At 36.2% G+C, this 18,469-nt stretch overlaps 1 protein-coding gene across 2 annotated transcripts in view; it reads right to left on the minus strand.

The window, feature by feature from the left end:
* Positions 1-240: 240 nt before the first annotated feature.
* Positions 241-18,469, minus strand: part of SLAIN2 (SLAIN motif family member 2) — a 73,950-nt gene continuing 55,721 nt past the window's right edge. For both annotated transcript variants that reach the window (XM_045474140.1, XM_045474139.1), the window contains 2 exons: positions 4,374-4,692; positions 241-3,278 (listed from right to left, as the gene is read on the minus strand). In XM_045474140.1, the coding sequence (XP_045330096.1) occupies positions 3,212-3,278; positions 4,374-4,692 (386 nt within the window). In that variant the 3' untranslated portion in view covers positions 241-3,211. The remainder of the gene's footprint in view (positions 3,279-4,373; positions 4,693-18,469) is intronic.

Consider the following 18,469-nt stretch of genomic DNA (forward strand, 5'->3'; position numbering starts at 1 on the left):
ACCAATTTCAAGTAAACTATAAATATACTCCAAATAATCCAAATATGAAATAAATAGGACAAGGAAACTATAACATGATATATTCCATCTCATGAAGATCAAGTTTGAAAGGGAAATATGACTTGGGTCGGTGTGTTTAAAAAAATCAGCTGAGAAATTTATTAAAACCGATTGTAGGCAACTGGGGGTGGGGAATCTTACCATATCCAGAAATTAATAAAACACTTGAAAAAACAAGTATAAATTTAATAATAAACATTATGGTCAGGCTGTTTATTAAGGAGGCAACCACACATACAAGTTCAGCTATAGAAATGTTTGCAAATCAAACTTCATGTGATCTAAAAAGGACCATGCGTAATGTCAAAAGTGGACGTCTGTACATTCAATAAAAATTTAAACATACATAGTCTAGATCATTCTAGAGTTATACAAATGTCTGGGGACAAATATGTATCTAATTTCCTTTCAAAAAAACTTTTTTTTTTTTTTTTTTATAAAAGTGATGTATTGAGATAGTTTTAAAAAGTATCTGACAATTATGAATGGTCCCCAGTTTTACAAAATGTGATTTCCAGGGCATGAAAACTGAAAAAAGTCAACTCTTCAGAGAGTGTTTTATATTATACAAACAAGTTCTGTAGAAAAATGATCCAGCAAATGCTTGAGTTAAGAATATTTATATTTTTTTCCAATTTTTTTACACTTTTATTAACACACTTACAAAAAAATAACATTCAAACACTGAGAAAATTAAATAACTTTGGAAGCAGAGCTCATAGCCTTCTGCTTACATATAAGTGACAATTCTGGGCTGTTGGCACAGAAAAATAATCAACATTCATAAAACCTTTACTACTATATATCAAACATAAGTTAAAATCATAGGCACTAGTTTATCAAATCCACATTTCTTCTGTAAGACTAACCACAGTGAATCCTTAGATTTTCCCAAACAGAAAAATTGGCAATACACAAAGGCTTTCTAGTAAAAAGGCAATTTTTCTCTTTAGGAACCTAAAAGCCAATAGTCTGTGGTCGTACAACAGCAGGTAAAATAATGTTTTACCCAACTCAGATCCAAATACGTTTTTAACAAGTGATGAAATATTTTAATAAAAAAAAAATAGACTTTTTTTCTGATGCAGCCATTTAAAAACAAAGTTAAATAACCTGAATACTCCTTTTGAAACAGATAATCTAACTTAATGTAATGGGTATTTCAAATAGAGTTAAAATTCCTTGTAATTATTAGATTGCAGCATATTTTTCTTTTGCAATGTTGCACTGAAACTGAGACCTATTTTGTTTTGTGTATATATGATTTTAAAAAGAGACAGTGGCTAGTCGTTTTACTTAAGATTTTTTACATGAGATACCCCCCACCCGAAGCAGATGCTTTCTTTATCTTCCTCTGAAAAGCAACATTTTTTTAGTACATCATCATGTGGAATTCTGGCGCCACCCTTTCCTGACCCACACCCATCACCCTCATAGTCAAGGATAAAATTTCTTCCTTGCATTGTACACCAAAATACATTAGCACTGGCAGTTTCAATCTCCAGCTGCTGGGCTAACTGAATGACTCCCTATTGGTCAAGCTAATAAAAAATACCAAGGTGTCATGGCAGAATGGGGGTCTTGGTTTTAAAAGTTTTATCAATTTCTCAACCTATCAACCTCAACGCTATCCTGAATATCAAGTTTCTCATTTCTCTCTCAATATCTTTTGCCAACTTACAGAATGTCTTTGACTAACAGGAAATGAACTTTCGTTCAAATCGCTCAAATCCTTTAGGTGACCTGACAGCCAATATTTCAGAGCCATTTAAATTAAATATTTCAAAACAGACCTCACCATGAAAAAGGAGAAGCCTGCTGAAGAAAGTTTTAGTCTGGTAATTGTCTAGGAAAACCAAAATAAGTGATTTCCAGGATATACCTAAGGGCCACTAGACAGCAAGTATTTAACAGGTTAGAGTCATATATAGTGGGTTTCCTTTGTTACCAAAAATGTAAAAATTAACGTAAGGCAGAATCTAAGTCAAAAGGGACAGTATTTTCAAGGATGTTTTATACAGTTACCTAGTTTAAAGTGGATCAACTCAAGTAGGATTCAGCAGACTATACCTTCCTACCACATAAGAGACCGTTGTGTCAATAGTAACAATACAACTGTCATTACCAGAGATTTTGTAAGTTAAGTGCATAGATTTTTTTTCCCCCTCTCTCTCATTGTATGGTTTTGTTCCAGGTTGTAAGCACTGAGGCGGTGGTGTTTATATCAAGAATAAAGACACATACTACTTGCTCTTTCCTATCATGGTAACCTGTTAATAAAAACAAGATCTCTTAGTTCTCTAAACAGATATAATAGCATGTGAAGAAGTTGGCTTCAATAGCAAAGGCTATCTTTCCTGAGCCAGGAGCTATAAAGTTTAGAAAGATTGTACAACTGATATTAAGCCCTTTTGGCAATCAAAACAAACACACAGAAGTCCGATGTGTCAATGCAACGTGGTGGATGCACGGTGTAACATTATCTCGCGATGGTGATACGTGAGCTACATCCAAAACGTAAGGTTAAACAAAACGACAGTTTTCCCAGTGAATCTGCAAAAAATAATTTATAGAATTCTCACAAATTTAGGTATCACGTTTGAAATCCCTAGCCTAGATTTCTTCCTACCCCCACCCTCCCTTCTATCTCAATCTAGTTTCTTGGAGTACTAGTGAAACATTTTACATAATTAGTCAGGATATTAGTTCTCATTAACACAAATATTTATTGATACTATTTATACAGTAAATTAGGTTGAATGTGAAGTTTTGGATAGCTTGAATTCACCATTTTCTTGTGCACAAAGGTATTCTCTCATTTACAAATGGGCATTTCTCTTTGGCATCCGTTAGTTTTTTGCCCAGATATTGGCCTCTGTCAAATATTAAAAAATCAACTTAGTTTCTATTAAACAAAACTAAATGTGATTCCATGGAGAGTGATTGCATGATTACCAAACACATCTGATGTTAAATGTCATTAAAGTGCTGCTTGATCATCTCTGTCAGTTTGTGCTAATTAAGACAGAGAGGGCTGGGATTTATCAATCCCCAGAGTCTTATCTGAACAGTCTGCATATAAAAGTTGTCTTTTAGCCTGGTGAAGGGGTATCCATGAAGCTGTGGACCTCTGCATTCTCATCTCTGCTGGTCAGTAACAGCCATCTTTCCAACTGTCATCTTTCATGCTACCATAGGTTTTAGGAGCTGGCAAGGATCTGAAATAAAGCAATTTCATTAAGTGATTTAAAAGGCTTTATGAAATGTTACCATATATATTAATTACTTTGTAGGAGGCACCCTGATCCACGAAGGTTGTTCCAGGGGATCACTGAGGTCAAAAGTCTAAACAGCTTATTCGCATCACGCAAGTCCCACCCTTGGCATTTCTACAACTTTCAAGTTTTACTGGCTGTCAGGTGACTTCACTAACATCTTTTTGTTAACACAGCCACTACAGTAAAAGAAAGGAAGACTCTCATTTCTTCCAACAGCATGGATCACCAACTTTTAATTAATTAATTAATAAAAGGGGTGGGGGGCAGAGTGATGACTGTGATAGGAGAGACTTAGCATCACCATAATTAGAGAGGTAAAATGGCACCGTGCTTAAATGGACTTTTCTGTCAGACATACTTAGAACTGAAAGCCTTTTTATTGTGTAGTCTCAGGCAAATTACTTCACCTCATTAAATTTCTATATTCTTCTCTGAAAAATAAGGATAGCCACAGTTCAATGTTTATGCTATTGTAAAAGTGCATTAAGGTCCATAGAAGTTATTTAGCAGTGTAGCTGTTGCACTCTACTACTGAATTCAGAAATGTAATTTATCTGACAGTGACAAAGATGTGGGTAACTCAGTTTAAATGCTTACGAGATGAAAGCCTTTTCAAAGTTTGAAAACCACCCTCCTGGATGGACTCAGATTTGGTAGCTATAAGTTTTGTCTTAAATCTCGCTCTAGGCTCTAATATGCTTCTTTATCTTTACTGAGTAACATTATATTCAAAATGAACAAATATCACAACCAAATTGAGTGGTTCTAACATTTTTTTTCTAGGAGTTTTTGGAGATGCCTAATCATGTTAGGTATCTGAGCAAATCTGACCTGAACCAAAGTGGTATGATACCCCGATGTCTTAAGTGATGATTTCTTTAAAACAATAAAGTAATGTTTTATTCAAATTCTACGAAGACTCTAATGGGAACTAGTAGGACTCTACGTTTGCTACCACAAGCGGTGAGGGGCGTGATTCCAGTCCACCCCCTTTCCTATGCTCAAGACTGCTGGAACAGAACATCTGCTGCTTACCTGCGCACAGGCTGTGCAAGTTTGCTGCGAGGCACTGGTATACCCCCAGCAGAAGGGGCACTGGGTCTGGGCAAGCCGCTTCTCATCGCTGTCGTCCCTGCAGGTCTGGTTAAAGTAGTGCTGTTGATATTGTGGGGAGGATTTGCTGGGACTGTGTTCTGAACCATGGGCGGCCCAGGTGAAGAGGTGTTTTGTGTGAGCGGTGTTGTTTCTTGGCTACCAGGAGAACCAGAGCCATGGTTACTAAATGCTTTTACTGGTTGCCGGAGAGCCAAAGGAGACGGTGCTGCAGGGGAGCGGAATTTGCCTGGAGAAGGTACTGCAAAATGGCAAAGAAAAATCAATGCTTTTAGTAGAAACCAAATGTAAGTGAAATCAGTGCTTTATGTTACACCTGATAACATCAGTACATCTGTATTCACAAAAACTCACTTGACAGAAATGCAAGGAATAAAGAATATTTGTGGGCTGACAGAACAACTGGTAAGTCCTAAACAACCAAGTCCTTACTCAGAGGACTGCAACTGTCCTTCACAACCGTGTTTTAACTACGCCAGCTAGGAATCCACAATACCAAACAGAAAAGGCACTGAAGGATTTGAGGTCACTGTAGCAGCTAACCTGGGCCACATTCTGGAAATGAAAAAAAAAGGGGGGGACTCCACATGGTTGCTAGAATTTGGAACACACTCTCCCTTCAAAAAAACATTCATGTAAACATGTATCAAGTAAGTCCTGTATCACCTACAGCGTAACTTAAGATTTGGAAATAAACATTTAAAGCAAAATAAAACTGCCTCTATTGGTGTGTTTCACCAAGTAGAGAAGTTCTAAATCCAGGGGCATATCAAGATGTGTATGAAGTCAGAGGATAAAGATAGTACATTCTTCTGGAATGTCGATTCTACTATGTGATAAGTTAAAATACCTTTATATCTCTCCCCCCCCAAATAAATGAATATTAAAATAAATAAATAAGTTTTCAGCATAAACATTTTAAAGAACAACTATTACAGACATATTTTTAAAGATATAAAGAGAAATATAAACATAAAGAGAAATAAAAGATTTTTAAAAGAATTAGAACTTTTTTTTTTTTTTTTTTTTTAATTTTTTTTTTTTTTTTCAACGTTTATTTATTTTGGGGACAGAGAGAGACAGAGCATGAACGGGGGAGGGGCAGAGAGAGAGGGAGACACAGAATCGGAAACAGGCTCCAGGCTCTGAGCCATCAGCCCAGAGCCCGACGCGGGGCTCGAACTCACGGACCGCGAGATCGTGACCTGGCTGAAGTCGGACACTTAACCGACTGCGCCACCCAGGCGCCCCAAGAATTAGAACTTTTAAAGATGAAAAGCTTACATCCAAAATGCTAAGTTTATTAGATGGGAATTAATAGCATTTTAGATTGTACAGAAGAGGTGCCTGAAGATACAATTAAGAATTACCTAAACAAAAGCATACAGAAAATAAAAAGACTCCAAAAAATACAACGATAAACCTTCAGTGTACAACAGGTCAAGATTATATAGTCTAACATACGCAACTGAGGTTCCAAATGGAGGGGGGTATAAGAGGGATGGAAAATAGTTGAAGAATGGCTGAAAATCTTTCAAATTTAATGGAAACTATAATATCACATATTCAAATATGTTCAAAAACACTCCAAGCATAGCAAACAGAGAACACCACATCAAGGAACATTGTTGCCAAGTTTCTAAGATGAATAATAAATTTAAAAATATTAGAATACTTTTTTTAAAAAAACAGAGGAACCAAGATAAAATAACACAGACTTCTCAAAAGAAATGAAGTAAGCCAAAAGACAATAGAAAAACATTGTTTAAAGTGATTAAAAGCCTGTCAATTTAGACTTCTATATCCAGAAAAATTACTTTTTAAAATTTTTATTTACATTCCAGTTAGCTAACATACAATGTAATATTAGTTTCGGGTGTACAATATAGTAATTCAACACTTCCATACAGCACCAGTGCCATCAAAACAAGTGCACTCCTTAATCTCCATTTCCTATTTAACCCGTTCCCCACCCACCTCCCCTCCAGTAACCATCAGTTTGTTCTCTGTAGTTAAGAGTCTATTTCTTGGTTTGCCTCTCTCTCTTTTTCCTCCCTTTGCTCATTTTTTTTGTTTCTTTAATTCCATAAATGAAATCATATGGTATTTGTCTTTGTCTGATTGGCTTATTTTGTTTAGCATAATACTCTCTAGCTCCATCCAGGTCATTGCAAAAGGTAAGATTTCATCCTTTATTATGACCAAATAATACTCCATTGTATACATATAACACACCTTCTTTATTCATTCATCAGCTGATGGACTACTTGGGCTGTTTCCATAATTTGGCTACTGTAGATAATGCTGTTATAAACATTGGGGTGCATGTATGCAAAACTATTTTTCAAAATTAAAGTCAAACCACAGACTTTTAAAGACAGAAGTTGAGAAAAGTTATTGCCAGCAACCATTTACTAAAAGAAATGTTAAAGGAAGTTCTTCAGTACAAGAAAAATGATACCAAATGGTAACCCTGATCTGTAGAAAGCAATAGTGCCAGGAATGGGAAATACATTGGGAAATATAAGGATCTTTAAAAAAATCATATTTAAGTTTCACTAAAAGACAGCAATTTAAAATAAAAATAAAAACATACTCTGGGATTTAATACACACAGAGAATTAAAATAAATGACAAAAGTGGCAAAAAGGAATGGGAAGGAATGAAAGTATACTGTTTTAAAAGTACATTATGGGGAGCCTGAGTGGCTCAGTTGGTTAAGCATCTGAGTCAGGTCATGACAGTTTGTGAGTTGGAGCCCTGTGTCAGGCTCTGCACTGACAGTGCTGAGCCTGCTTAGGATTCTTTCTCTCTCCCTCTCTGTCTGCCCCATACTCTTTCTCTCTTTCAAAAAAAAAAAAAAAAAAAAAAAAAAAGACTCTTACATAAGGAAGTGGGATACTGCTTGAAAATAAACTGTAATAAGTTAAATATGCAAAAAAGTGACGTATGAGAAGTAAACCAACAATAAAAATAAAGTGTAATGGTTTTTTTTTGTTTTGTTTTTTAAATTTTTTTTAATGTTTATTTATTTTTTTTTTTTCAACGTTTTTTATTTTATTTTTGGGACAGAGAGAGACACAGCATGAACGGGGTAAGGGCAGAGAGAGAGGGAGACACAGAATTGGAAACAGGCTCCAGGCTCTGAGCCATCAGCCCAGAGCCCGACGCGGGGCTCGAACTCACGGACCGCGAGATCGTGACCTGGCTGAAGTCGGACACTTAACCGACTGCGCCACCCAGGCGTCCCAATGTTTATTTATTTTTGAGACAGAGAGAGACAGAGCATGAACGGGGGAGGGTCAGAGAGAGAGGGAGACACACAATAGGAAGCAGGCTCCAGGCTCTGAGCTGTCAGCACAGAGCCCGACGCGGGGCTCAAACTCACGGACCATGAGATCATGACCTGAGCCAAAGTCGGACGCTTAACTGACTGAGCCACCCAGTGCCCCATAAAGTGTAATGTTAAAAGGTACTTAGCTATTCCAAAAAAATTACAAAGTAGGGATAAAGGAACAAAGATCTGAAGGGACAAAGATAAAACAAATTGTGAGACAGTAGATTTTTTTAAAAATTTTATTGATTTTTAAATGTTTGGTTGTTTTTGAGAGAGAGAGAGAGAGAGAAAGAAAGAGAGAGAGAGAGAGAGAGAGAGAGAGAGTGTGTGTGTGTGTGTGTGTGTGTGTGTGTGTGAGAGTAGGGGAGGGACAAAGAGAGAGGGAGACACAAAATCTGAAGCAGTCTCCAGGCTCTGAGCTGTCAGCACAGAGCCTGATGTGGGGTTTGAACTCACGAACTGTGAGATCATGACCTGAGCCAAAGTCAGATGCTTAACTGACCGAACCACCCAGGCGCCCCGGGAGACTTTACACCAACCATATTGATAATTAACTGCAGTAAATATGAATAGTAATCACTCCAGTGAAAAAGTAATGATTGTTGTTCGTATGCACAGAAAAGAGCAACATGCTCTCTAAAAAGAAACACATTTTAGACATAAAAATGTAAGTTATAAGAAAAAGGACAAAGATAACAGATCAAATTGATCATGAAAAAGCTGCAATGTCTATACTATCAGAAAAAAAGATTACCATCAGAGATAGAGTTCATACGTTAAAGTTGATTCAGATGAGAGCATAAAAATTCTGGGTATATCCAAAACCAGATGCACAAAACACATGAAACAAACAGATATAACTGAAAGATGGGGGAAAAAGTCTATGGTTAGATATTTCAACACCACAACTCTCTCGGTAACTGATAAAACAAATAGAAAATCAGAAAGGACACAGAAGATGAACTGGCTTGACATTTACAGAACACTCTACTCAACTGATCACAGTTCAAATATTCATCAGTAGGTGAATGAGTAAACAAATTGTGGTATATCCACACATTAAAATACTACCCAGCAATGAAAAGGAGTAGACCGCTGATACAAACGATGACTCTAAAAATTATGCTGAGTGAATTAAGTGCCAGACACAAAACAGTACACACTGAAGGACTCCATTCATATAAAATTCTAGAAAAGGCAAATAGAATTTATGGTAACAGCAGATATTTGCTTGAGGTTGGGAGGACTGACTGGGAAGGAGTACAAGGAAACTTTTGGGGATGATGGAAATGTTCTAGAACTTTACAATACTGGTGGTTACATGAATGTGTATTTTTGCTGAAATTCAAATTTTGTGTTTAAAATTCCATCTGAATACAGCTGACTTTAAAAAAACTCCAAAAGGGACTCCACAGTACAGCATAGCTGAGAAGAATGTCTCTCGAATCAATCATGTCCTGGTCCCCAACAACTGTTACAGTCTCCTCTGGCAGAAAACTGAAGATGACCACAGGGCCTTGAGTACCCCTGAACAGCAAATTTCATGATCTTTCATAGAAGATTTTTTTTTTTTTTACTTTACATAATCCATATTCCCCTTTCTATAGATAGTGACTATAAAAACATTTTCACAGTTCCATTCTCTTCAATCCCACCTTTGTCTCCCTTACCAGACTAGTCTCTACCCATGTTGTTTCAGTGCCTTCCTGGAGGATTACTGAGTAACCAAGGCTCTAATTCATCTAGTCACTACCTAAGGATGGGGCCTAGACCTGCTCCCTAGTACCAACTCCATAAAAGCCATCTTTAGCCCTAGCTTTTCCCATAGTTAGGAGTCTTTCAACCAGGGTTTTGTTTTGGTGGGGATGCAGGTTTCAGATAGGAGCAAGAATAAAGTTCAGAGGATCATAAGTTTCAAAGAGCATTCCGGAAAAGTCTGAGCAGTTGGGGAAGGATGGCAAGGAGGTCAGATTAAAAAATGCACTAAAACACTGTGAATGACAATCTGTTAAATGAGGGCTGACTGAAGATTCTAGGCTTCCTTCTTTTTTTTTAAAAAAAATTTTTTTTTTTAACGTTTATTTATTTTTTTGAGAGAGAGAGAGAGAGAGACAGAGCATGAACAGGGGAGGAGCAGAGAGAGAGGGAGACACAGAATCCGAAACAGGCTCCAGGCTCTGAGCTGTCAGCACAGAGCCCGACGCGGGGCTCGAACTCACGGACCGTGAGATCATGACCCGAGCCGAAGTCGGACACCCAACCGACCAAGCCACCCAGGCGCCCCAGGGCTTCCTTCTTAATGGCAACTGTTACAATGAAGTTAAGAGTGTTTCATTTCTACAGGACAGCCTTGTATGCACTGGAATACATCTATAATGCTTTGAATGTCTTACCCAAACCTTATATTAAAAATAAGCTTTGTGAAAAGCATCTTTTCCTCTGGCAAAACTTCTGTTAATAGTTATACCAGGGAAATGATTATTTCCTGAAATTTTTTAAAAATGTGAATCTCAGACTTCCACTTGGGAAAAATGGGATAGATGTATTTTTCCCTATTTCTCCCACTTAAGTATAATTTAAAACCCTGGGCATGATATTACAGAACAGCCATAAGAAAACTGTGATGTGGAGAGGAAAAATGAAGATTGCCTTGGGACTTTGGGATGAGACGAATGATATGGTAATGAGTTGCTAGGGTTTTCTTTTTGCTTCATATATCCCAGATTGGAGCTGAAAAAGCTGGCAACCTGGAAAAGCCATCAGATGTGACAGACAAAATAAAAGCCTACTCTCTCTAGCCAAAGAACTGGGAAAGAAAACTTTTAGATGGTAACTGTTCTACTGCAGCCAAACACCACAAACTGTAGCCCTACTCTCATCCCCATCAGCAAAGGCTGGTGAGGTATCTAGACTTCTATCTTCTTGTGAGGTTTAACAAGGTGCCACAACACCTTTTCCAGGAAGGTGTCAGACAAGATAGTAACCAGGTATTCTCTCCTCTCCTCATGGGTAGGAGTCAGAGGAGGTCCAGTGGAGAGTCAGGACTCTGATGATTGCTCAGTGGTAACAAGACTACCTCCATCACAGTGTGAGTGGAGACTGAGTTGGGAGCCAGAACTCCGACCTCCACCCACCTGGCTTCTCCCTCTTGGGTGCCAACAAACACTGAGTAGAAAAACTGGGCTTCTATTCCCACCTACCTGTAATGAAATGCCCCCAAGCCTCATCCACCAATGCATGAGTGGTGTCAGAGAAAGAGACATAAAACCAGAAAAAACAAAACTAGAAATACAGCATCAGTGATACTCAGTGAGACATATATATATCAAATTATATATATATATATCAAATTATATATATATATCAGATTATATATATATATATATATATATATATATATATATATATATATATCAAACCCCATGATCAAATGGGGTTTAATCAATCAATATAATCCACCACACTAACAGGCTAAAGGAAAGTCACATGATCCTATCTATTGATGCAAAAAAGCATCTGACAAAATTCAACACATATATATTCATGATAAAAATTCTGACAAAAACAGGAATGGGGGAACTTGAACTTGATAAAGAGCATTTACAAAAAATCTACAAATACCACTGTACTTAATGGCGAAAGACTGCTTCCCTTCTAAGATCAGGAACAAAGCAAAAATATATGCTCTTACCACTCTTATTCATAGTGCTGCAAGTTCTAGCCAGTGCAATAAGCAAGGAAAGAAAATAAAAGGCATACAGGTTTGAAAGAAACATTCTTTATGACTGTTACATCAAAAATCCCAAGGAATATACAAAAAGAACGCAATTTCCAGAAATACTGAATTCAGTAAAGTCACAGGATAGAAGATTAACATATAATAATTGACTGTATGTAGTAAGAGTAATGAATTACAGAAATCAAAATTAAAAATGCAGTAACACTTGCATTGCTCCCCCCAAAAAGAAATACTTAGAGTAAATCTAATAAAAATAATAATAATAATTAAAAAAAGCTCAGCAAAGAAATCTCAGCAAATATCACAGGTTAGCTGTGAAAATCAAATGAGCAATAGGTATATAAATAGTTGGTAAAATGTAAAATATTACACAAACTGTAAGGCATACTATGTCTGTGCCTTCCTTATCTAAGGAATATTAGTGCCTTTCAACCTGTTACAACTGAGTTCTCTGGAAAGATATTCAACAATGCCACTCAAGACAGTTTCCTAGGCCATCCTTATAAATTAACTAAAACACAGGGATCAAGTTAGGCTCTATTGCCCAAATTATGACAATAGGTTATAATTTCTCTTTACTAATTGTGGATACTTAAATCAAAGCATCAGATGAAGAAGGCATGTTATCTACTCAGAGCAAGAATTAGAACTCTATTTATAAAACTGACATATGACTGAGAATGCTAACCTTGGTATTTAAGTCACCTCTAAAATGAAATGGTGGGTGATGTGAGGATTCATATTTTTTACAACATTCATTTTTGTCTTTTAATAAGCATTTAATAAAAATGTTAAGTCTTCTGAGGTTTAAAAACTACAACAGGCACTTTAGAATGGGAGTAACTGAGTAAACTATGTACTGTTTTTAGCTTCTTGATAAATATTCAGAGAATTTTTTATAAATAATATATCTCGGGGTGCCTGAGTGGCTCAGCAGGTTGAGTGTCTGACTTCAGCTCAGAAAAGAATTGGACAGGGGCGCCTAGGTGGCTCAGTCGGTTAAGCGTCTGACTTCAGCTCAGGTCACGATCTCGCGGGTCCGTGAGTTCGAGCCCCCCCCCCCCCCCCCCCCCCCCCCCCCGTCGGGCTCTGGGCTGATGGCTCAGAGCCTGGAGCCTGCTTCCGATTCTGTGTCTCCCTCTCTCTCTGCCCTTCCCCCGTTCATGCTCTGTGTCTCTCTGTCTCAAAAATAAATAAACGATAAAAAAAGAAAAAAAGAAAAAAAAGAAAAGAATTGGACATAAATCATTCCAAAATGAAGTCTAAGACAGTAAGAACACGAGTCACCATATGTGATAGGTTACACTTTAAGAGAAATAGACAATGAAAAGCAACTTTTATAGAACAAGAGAAATAAGAAAGATGGAAAAGGATTCAAGAGAAGGCAACAGATACAGAGGACAGGCAAAGAACATCTGACATATGTCCACAAGAGTGCCCACAAAAAAGAAAGCCAATGCAAGAGAAAAGAGTATTAAAAACTATAATTCAAAGACCGTGTCTAAAATTTAAATATATGTGCAACTCCATAGTGAAAGAATATACCACATATCTGGGGAAATCAACTCAGAATGACCAACATTAAGAAATATTCTCATAAATTATTGAACTTTAAAGGAGAAGAAAACATCCTTTGGATATCTAGAAAAAAAAAAAAACAAATAGATGTAACAGAAACAACTTTTTATTCCTGACAAAAATGGAGTAATACATTTAAGACATTCAAGGAAAGAAATTATGAGCCAAAGATTTCATATCTAGCTCATTAATTTCAAATATAAAAAGGGCAGACAAACTTTCATCAACAAAAACTGAGGGAGTGGATACTGCTCCTATAATTTTTTAAGGAATCTACTAGAGAATGAGTTTCAAACAAGAAAAATGATTGGTGGCACAATAATGTACAGACTAGCAGTAAGCATTAAATATATATTTAAACGTAGAGCTAAGACTAAATGAGATACATAAAAGAGTACAAATAACTATTTAACTTGATAATGTTATACAGTGTAGCCATTTAAAAAAAAGGAGTGAGCATATGCAAAAGGCTTTATAGACTATTTTCAGTAATCATATTGTACGGTACTATGCTACTATTTTCCCCAGATTTTGTGTATAATATAGGATAAAACAAATTGTTAAAAGATATTCTAGGGGCACCTGGGTGGCTCAGTTGGTTGAACATCCAACTCTTGACTTTGACTCAGGTCATGATCCCAGGGTAGTGGGACTGAGTCCCGTGTGGGGCTCTGTGCTAAGGGCAGAGCCTGCTTAGGATTCTCTCTCTTACTGCCCTTTTCCTCAGCTTGTGAGCTCTCTAAAATGAAGGAATGAATGAATGAATGATATTCTACGTGTTGACGAAAGACAGGATTCTCAGGGCAAGATAAAGATACAAATGTAAATTAAGAGATTAAGTAATTACCCTTAAGCCCTGAATTTGAATATGAAGTATTAGCATGGACTCATGAAGGTATTCAATCTTAAAAACTATGCAAACACAAGTAAACACATACATTTACTAGCTCTAGTAACTAAAAAGATCTAGAAACAATGATCAAGCTAGTAGCAATTAGTACAGCTAAAAACTCAAATTTTGGGGGTGCCTGGGTGGCTCAGTCAGTTAAGCGTCTGACTTCAGCTCAGGTCATGATTTCACGGGTTTGTGAGCTCGAGCCCCTCATTGGACTCTGTGCAGACAGCTCAGAGCCTGGAGCCTGCTTTGAATTGTGTCTCCCTCTCTCTCTGGCCCTCCCCTGCTCGCACTCTCTCTCTCAAAAATAAACATTAAAAAAACAAAAACAAAACAAATATATATATATATATATCCCCTCAAATTTTGGTTTTGAAATACCATTTCCTACCAAAGGAAATCAGGAGTTTGTAGAAAAACAACTAAATACAGGTCTATGGCAGGACATGTACAAATGTGCCATACCAGTTGGCAAGAATTTATCAAAGACTACTAGGGCTGTGTCAAAAAAGACTTGAGAGCCAACTTGAAGAACCAAAGTTGGGAAAATATCCAGAATGAATCAAAACACATAAAAAATATTTAAATCTGTAAGTTCATAATGATAAATACTTAAGAAAAATATTGGTCACCTTTGGAAGATGGTAAATTGCCAATTTATTTTGTAACTGGTAAAACAGTGAGAAAGAATATGCATTTATTCGGAATTTTCTAATGAAAGTATACTGCTGTGCTAAGGGCAGGGCCTGCTTAGGATTCTCTCTTACTGCCCAAAGAAAAAATTTCTCTTTATATATACATTAAAAAAAAAAAAAAAAAAAAAAGGAATGTTAGAATTGAAATAAACCAATTCTGCAATACCTAATAAAGTAAGGATATCGGCATTAAGTATCAATGACTGCTAATATCACAAAAAGGAGGCGATATTGCTTTATGCACCTGTGGCTAAAGCAGCACCAACACCTTAGGGCAACACCTCTTACCCTAAAATAGCAAAACTGAATCCAGTTAAGCATCTAAATCCAATTACCAATTTATGGGAAATACAGAAAAATCTGCTAAATGACATGGAAAGATATCAGCAAAATCCAGCCTGTGTATCTACATCCACATCTCCAGGACAAATGATCTAGCGGCTTCTTCAAATGAACTTAACAAGGGGGAGTAAAGAGTTGGAGGAAAACTATAAATTAAGAGAAACTTAAAAAGACATATATTAAAGATGCAAAACTACAGTTTCATTACTGGATGATAAAAATCATACAGGGAAGTAAGGAAGTGATTGCTATAAAAATTCAGAAGAAAGGCTACTCTGGGGGAGTGGGTCAAGAGAGGACTGTGTTTGGAAGCAGTTTCTGAAGCAGCAAGCTAGAGTCTCCTGGTATGAATGGTGGTCACAAGGGGGTTGCCTTATAATACTTCATTAAACTCTGTATATATTATGTGGTTTTCTGAATTTGAGTTATACTTTAAAATAGCACAAATTTAAATAAACAGATTTGCAAATTAGAAATCCTTTTAAATTTATTAATCTTAAGTTCTTAGAAAAATGTACTAGAGTATATGAAAGGACAAGTCAAAAAGTTCTATAATCTCAGAATATGGAGAGAAATATTTTAAAAGGGTTAATGTATAACCTGAGGAAAAACTAGAAAGTAAAGAAGTGCACTAAGTTATAGTTTTACTATTATAAAAAGTGTTTCCTCTCATGGTAGCAGCATTTTTGCCTTACCTATAAACTTGGGGGCTAGGAGAAATCAAAATATAATGAGGTTAATCAGACTGTAACTTAAATATTCTAAAATGCAGTCAATATTTAATGAGAAAAATAAAGGCACAAATTTCAGAGAAAAGAAAATTCTGACCTAGGTTTTCTCAGCAAAAGAAACATGTAGTCAAGACATAACTAAAGAAGAAAATATAATCTTGGAAAATCACAGAAAAACTTATCAACTCTAAATATAAGTAAAATCTATTCAATTATCATTCCAAAAATAGCATGAAATAACTAACAGGAATTTGTATGTTTGGAGGGAGCCCTGCACCCTCTCTCTTCCCATTCTCTCAATTTTATGTAGCAAAATCATGGGAAGGGGAGCTACTCCTATCATTTTAACTGTATCTAAAAACTCTGTACAGCAGAGGCTGGCTTTGACTACAACTATAATAGACAAAAAAGTAAAGAAGGATGACAAAGGCAGGGGGAAGAAAAGCATATAATGAGTACATCTTGTTTATGATACAGATTCAGTAAATACTTGTGAGTTGATGAAAAGGGAATACAAGAAATTTTAGATTTTGGATCCAAGTTAATGGCAAAATTCCCAGGTTCTCCATTTTCAGATAGTCTGATAACAGCATTTTAAACGCCTATCAATATGGCCTCTTATAAACACTGCTTATTTCACTTCAAATATTCAAAATATAGTGAATTAAAGCAGTGCTGGACAACCAACATTCCGTCCTTAGTTGCCTCTCTCCTTCTAAAGTACGTTTCTGCATATGAATTTGTCCTGATCTATACATTCACTTTTTCTAACTAGTCTTCACTTTTTCCTTCTGACTTGGTGAAGTCTCTACTTTGTTTATTTCCTCTTCGCTGTGTTCCCAACAAGGAGGAATGAATAATATCTCTTTGTCAAAGCAGTTTAAGCAGTCATGCCTATGAAGACTTAACAATACACAATGGATTTTTTCTTTTCTTCAAAGAGAGAAATAGGCTGAAGAAACAAACAAAAAAACCTTGCAAGAAGAAAATGCGGAGGAATGTGTCCAGGCTTGAGTTAGTGGCATGACTGTGTTCATTCAACAAATGTTTATGACGTGTCTCCTTGTGCCAAGCAATACACTTTTACTTCCCTTCCCATATTCAAACTCCAGCTACTACTAAATGCAATTAAAATCAAAGTGATCATATTTCCAATTGTTAAGGGAACCACCTTCTCCCTCTTCCCATGATCCTGTGAGTCCTTAAAATAAGTACACCAACTTTCTAGAAGATGTTATAGGCTCATCACCATGATGGAACAATTGATTTATGTGACAATTTACTATCTAGTCCATGTGTCTTTAGTCCAGGTTTAATGTACCAAAGGTACCTATGAACATATGGTATCTGAATCTCGTCTGCCTCACGTCCCTATTCTTATAGAAAATACCACACAGTCCAATGCAGACTCCTCTTTTTCAAAATCTAGGTATGAGGGAAAATTAGAAAATCCACTTGGCCTTGGATCCAGGAGGTATTCTCCGATTCAACGTTTCCAGTAATTAACCTAATATTTTCTTTTTCATGGGGCTTGTACTCAAGACTCTACCAACTGAGCCAGCTAGGCACTATTAACCTAATATTTCAAATCCTATTGTATATCTGTGTCTGTTTTTCAATTGATTCAGAATTTCTAGTAGTATAAAATGATCATCCCAAAGCCATAATACCAACCAAAAAATATGAGTCTGGATTAAGTTAAATAAGAGATTTAAAAAAATGAAACAAAACAACAAAACCCAACACACACACATACAAACTTTCCCTTTACTAAGTCAACTAGGTAGGTAAAGGTACCAGGAATTATGAGATTGGGTTTTCCTGTCCATCTTATCATAGAGGGTGAGAGTTTGGTGGCTTAGAGTCACAAAAATACATAACCTCCACGAGCAAAAGCAAAAAAGAAACAAAATTGGCCAGAAGTTTTGATCTTATTAACCTAATAAATAGCAAAAACTCCTTAAGTAAAAACCGAAAATTATTTAAATCTACCTGATGCCCCTCAAAATTATAAAGCAGCTTACAGAGACATACAACAAAATTTATACAAAATTAAAATCCTCTGTTTTATTATGGTATAGTAATGATTTGTGCTGTTTTAGATGCCACAATCCTTTCATGCTCCTGTTTTCACCTATTTCTCACGCCCAGAAGTACTCAAAAATATCTAGAAGTCTCAAAAACAAAGAAGCATAAGGTCCTCAAATAATTTCTATAAAGACCCTTTTCTATAATGATTCCTAGTAAGTCACCTTTTCTATCAAAAGAACATATAATATCCAGTCGGTTAGATCTGACAGTACCAAAAGACATCTATATTGGAGGGCTCCGATCAACTTCTGGTATTCAAAACACAAATATTCATGTATCCAACATTTCCACTTGACTATTCTCTTTCCTTCAGATTCTATTATCTAAAATGATTTCCTTAAGTCATATTTAATCCAAATGATTACCAAAACACTTACACACTAATGAACTTGCTAAAATATCTATTTCAGTACTTCAATACCCATATTAACCAAATCTTTTTCTTTAACAAATCAAATCTCAAACCTCCTCTTTCCACATAATGTCCTTTAATACTTTATCCTCCTCATATATCTTTGTTATTTATTGAGTTTTGAAGCGGTCAGGAAATCTACATGTTCTGGACAGGGGAAATACTATCCCCACTGCTTGTATCTGTTATGACCCATTT

Source organism: Leopardus geoffroyi, chromosome B1 (genome assembly GCF_018350155.1).
Source record: "Leopardus geoffroyi isolate Oge1 chromosome B1, O.geoffroyi_Oge1_pat1.0, whole genome shotgun sequence".
In the NCBI taxonomy this organism is placed as follows: Eukaryota; Metazoa; Chordata; class Mammalia; order Carnivora; family Felidae; genus Leopardus; species Leopardus geoffroyi.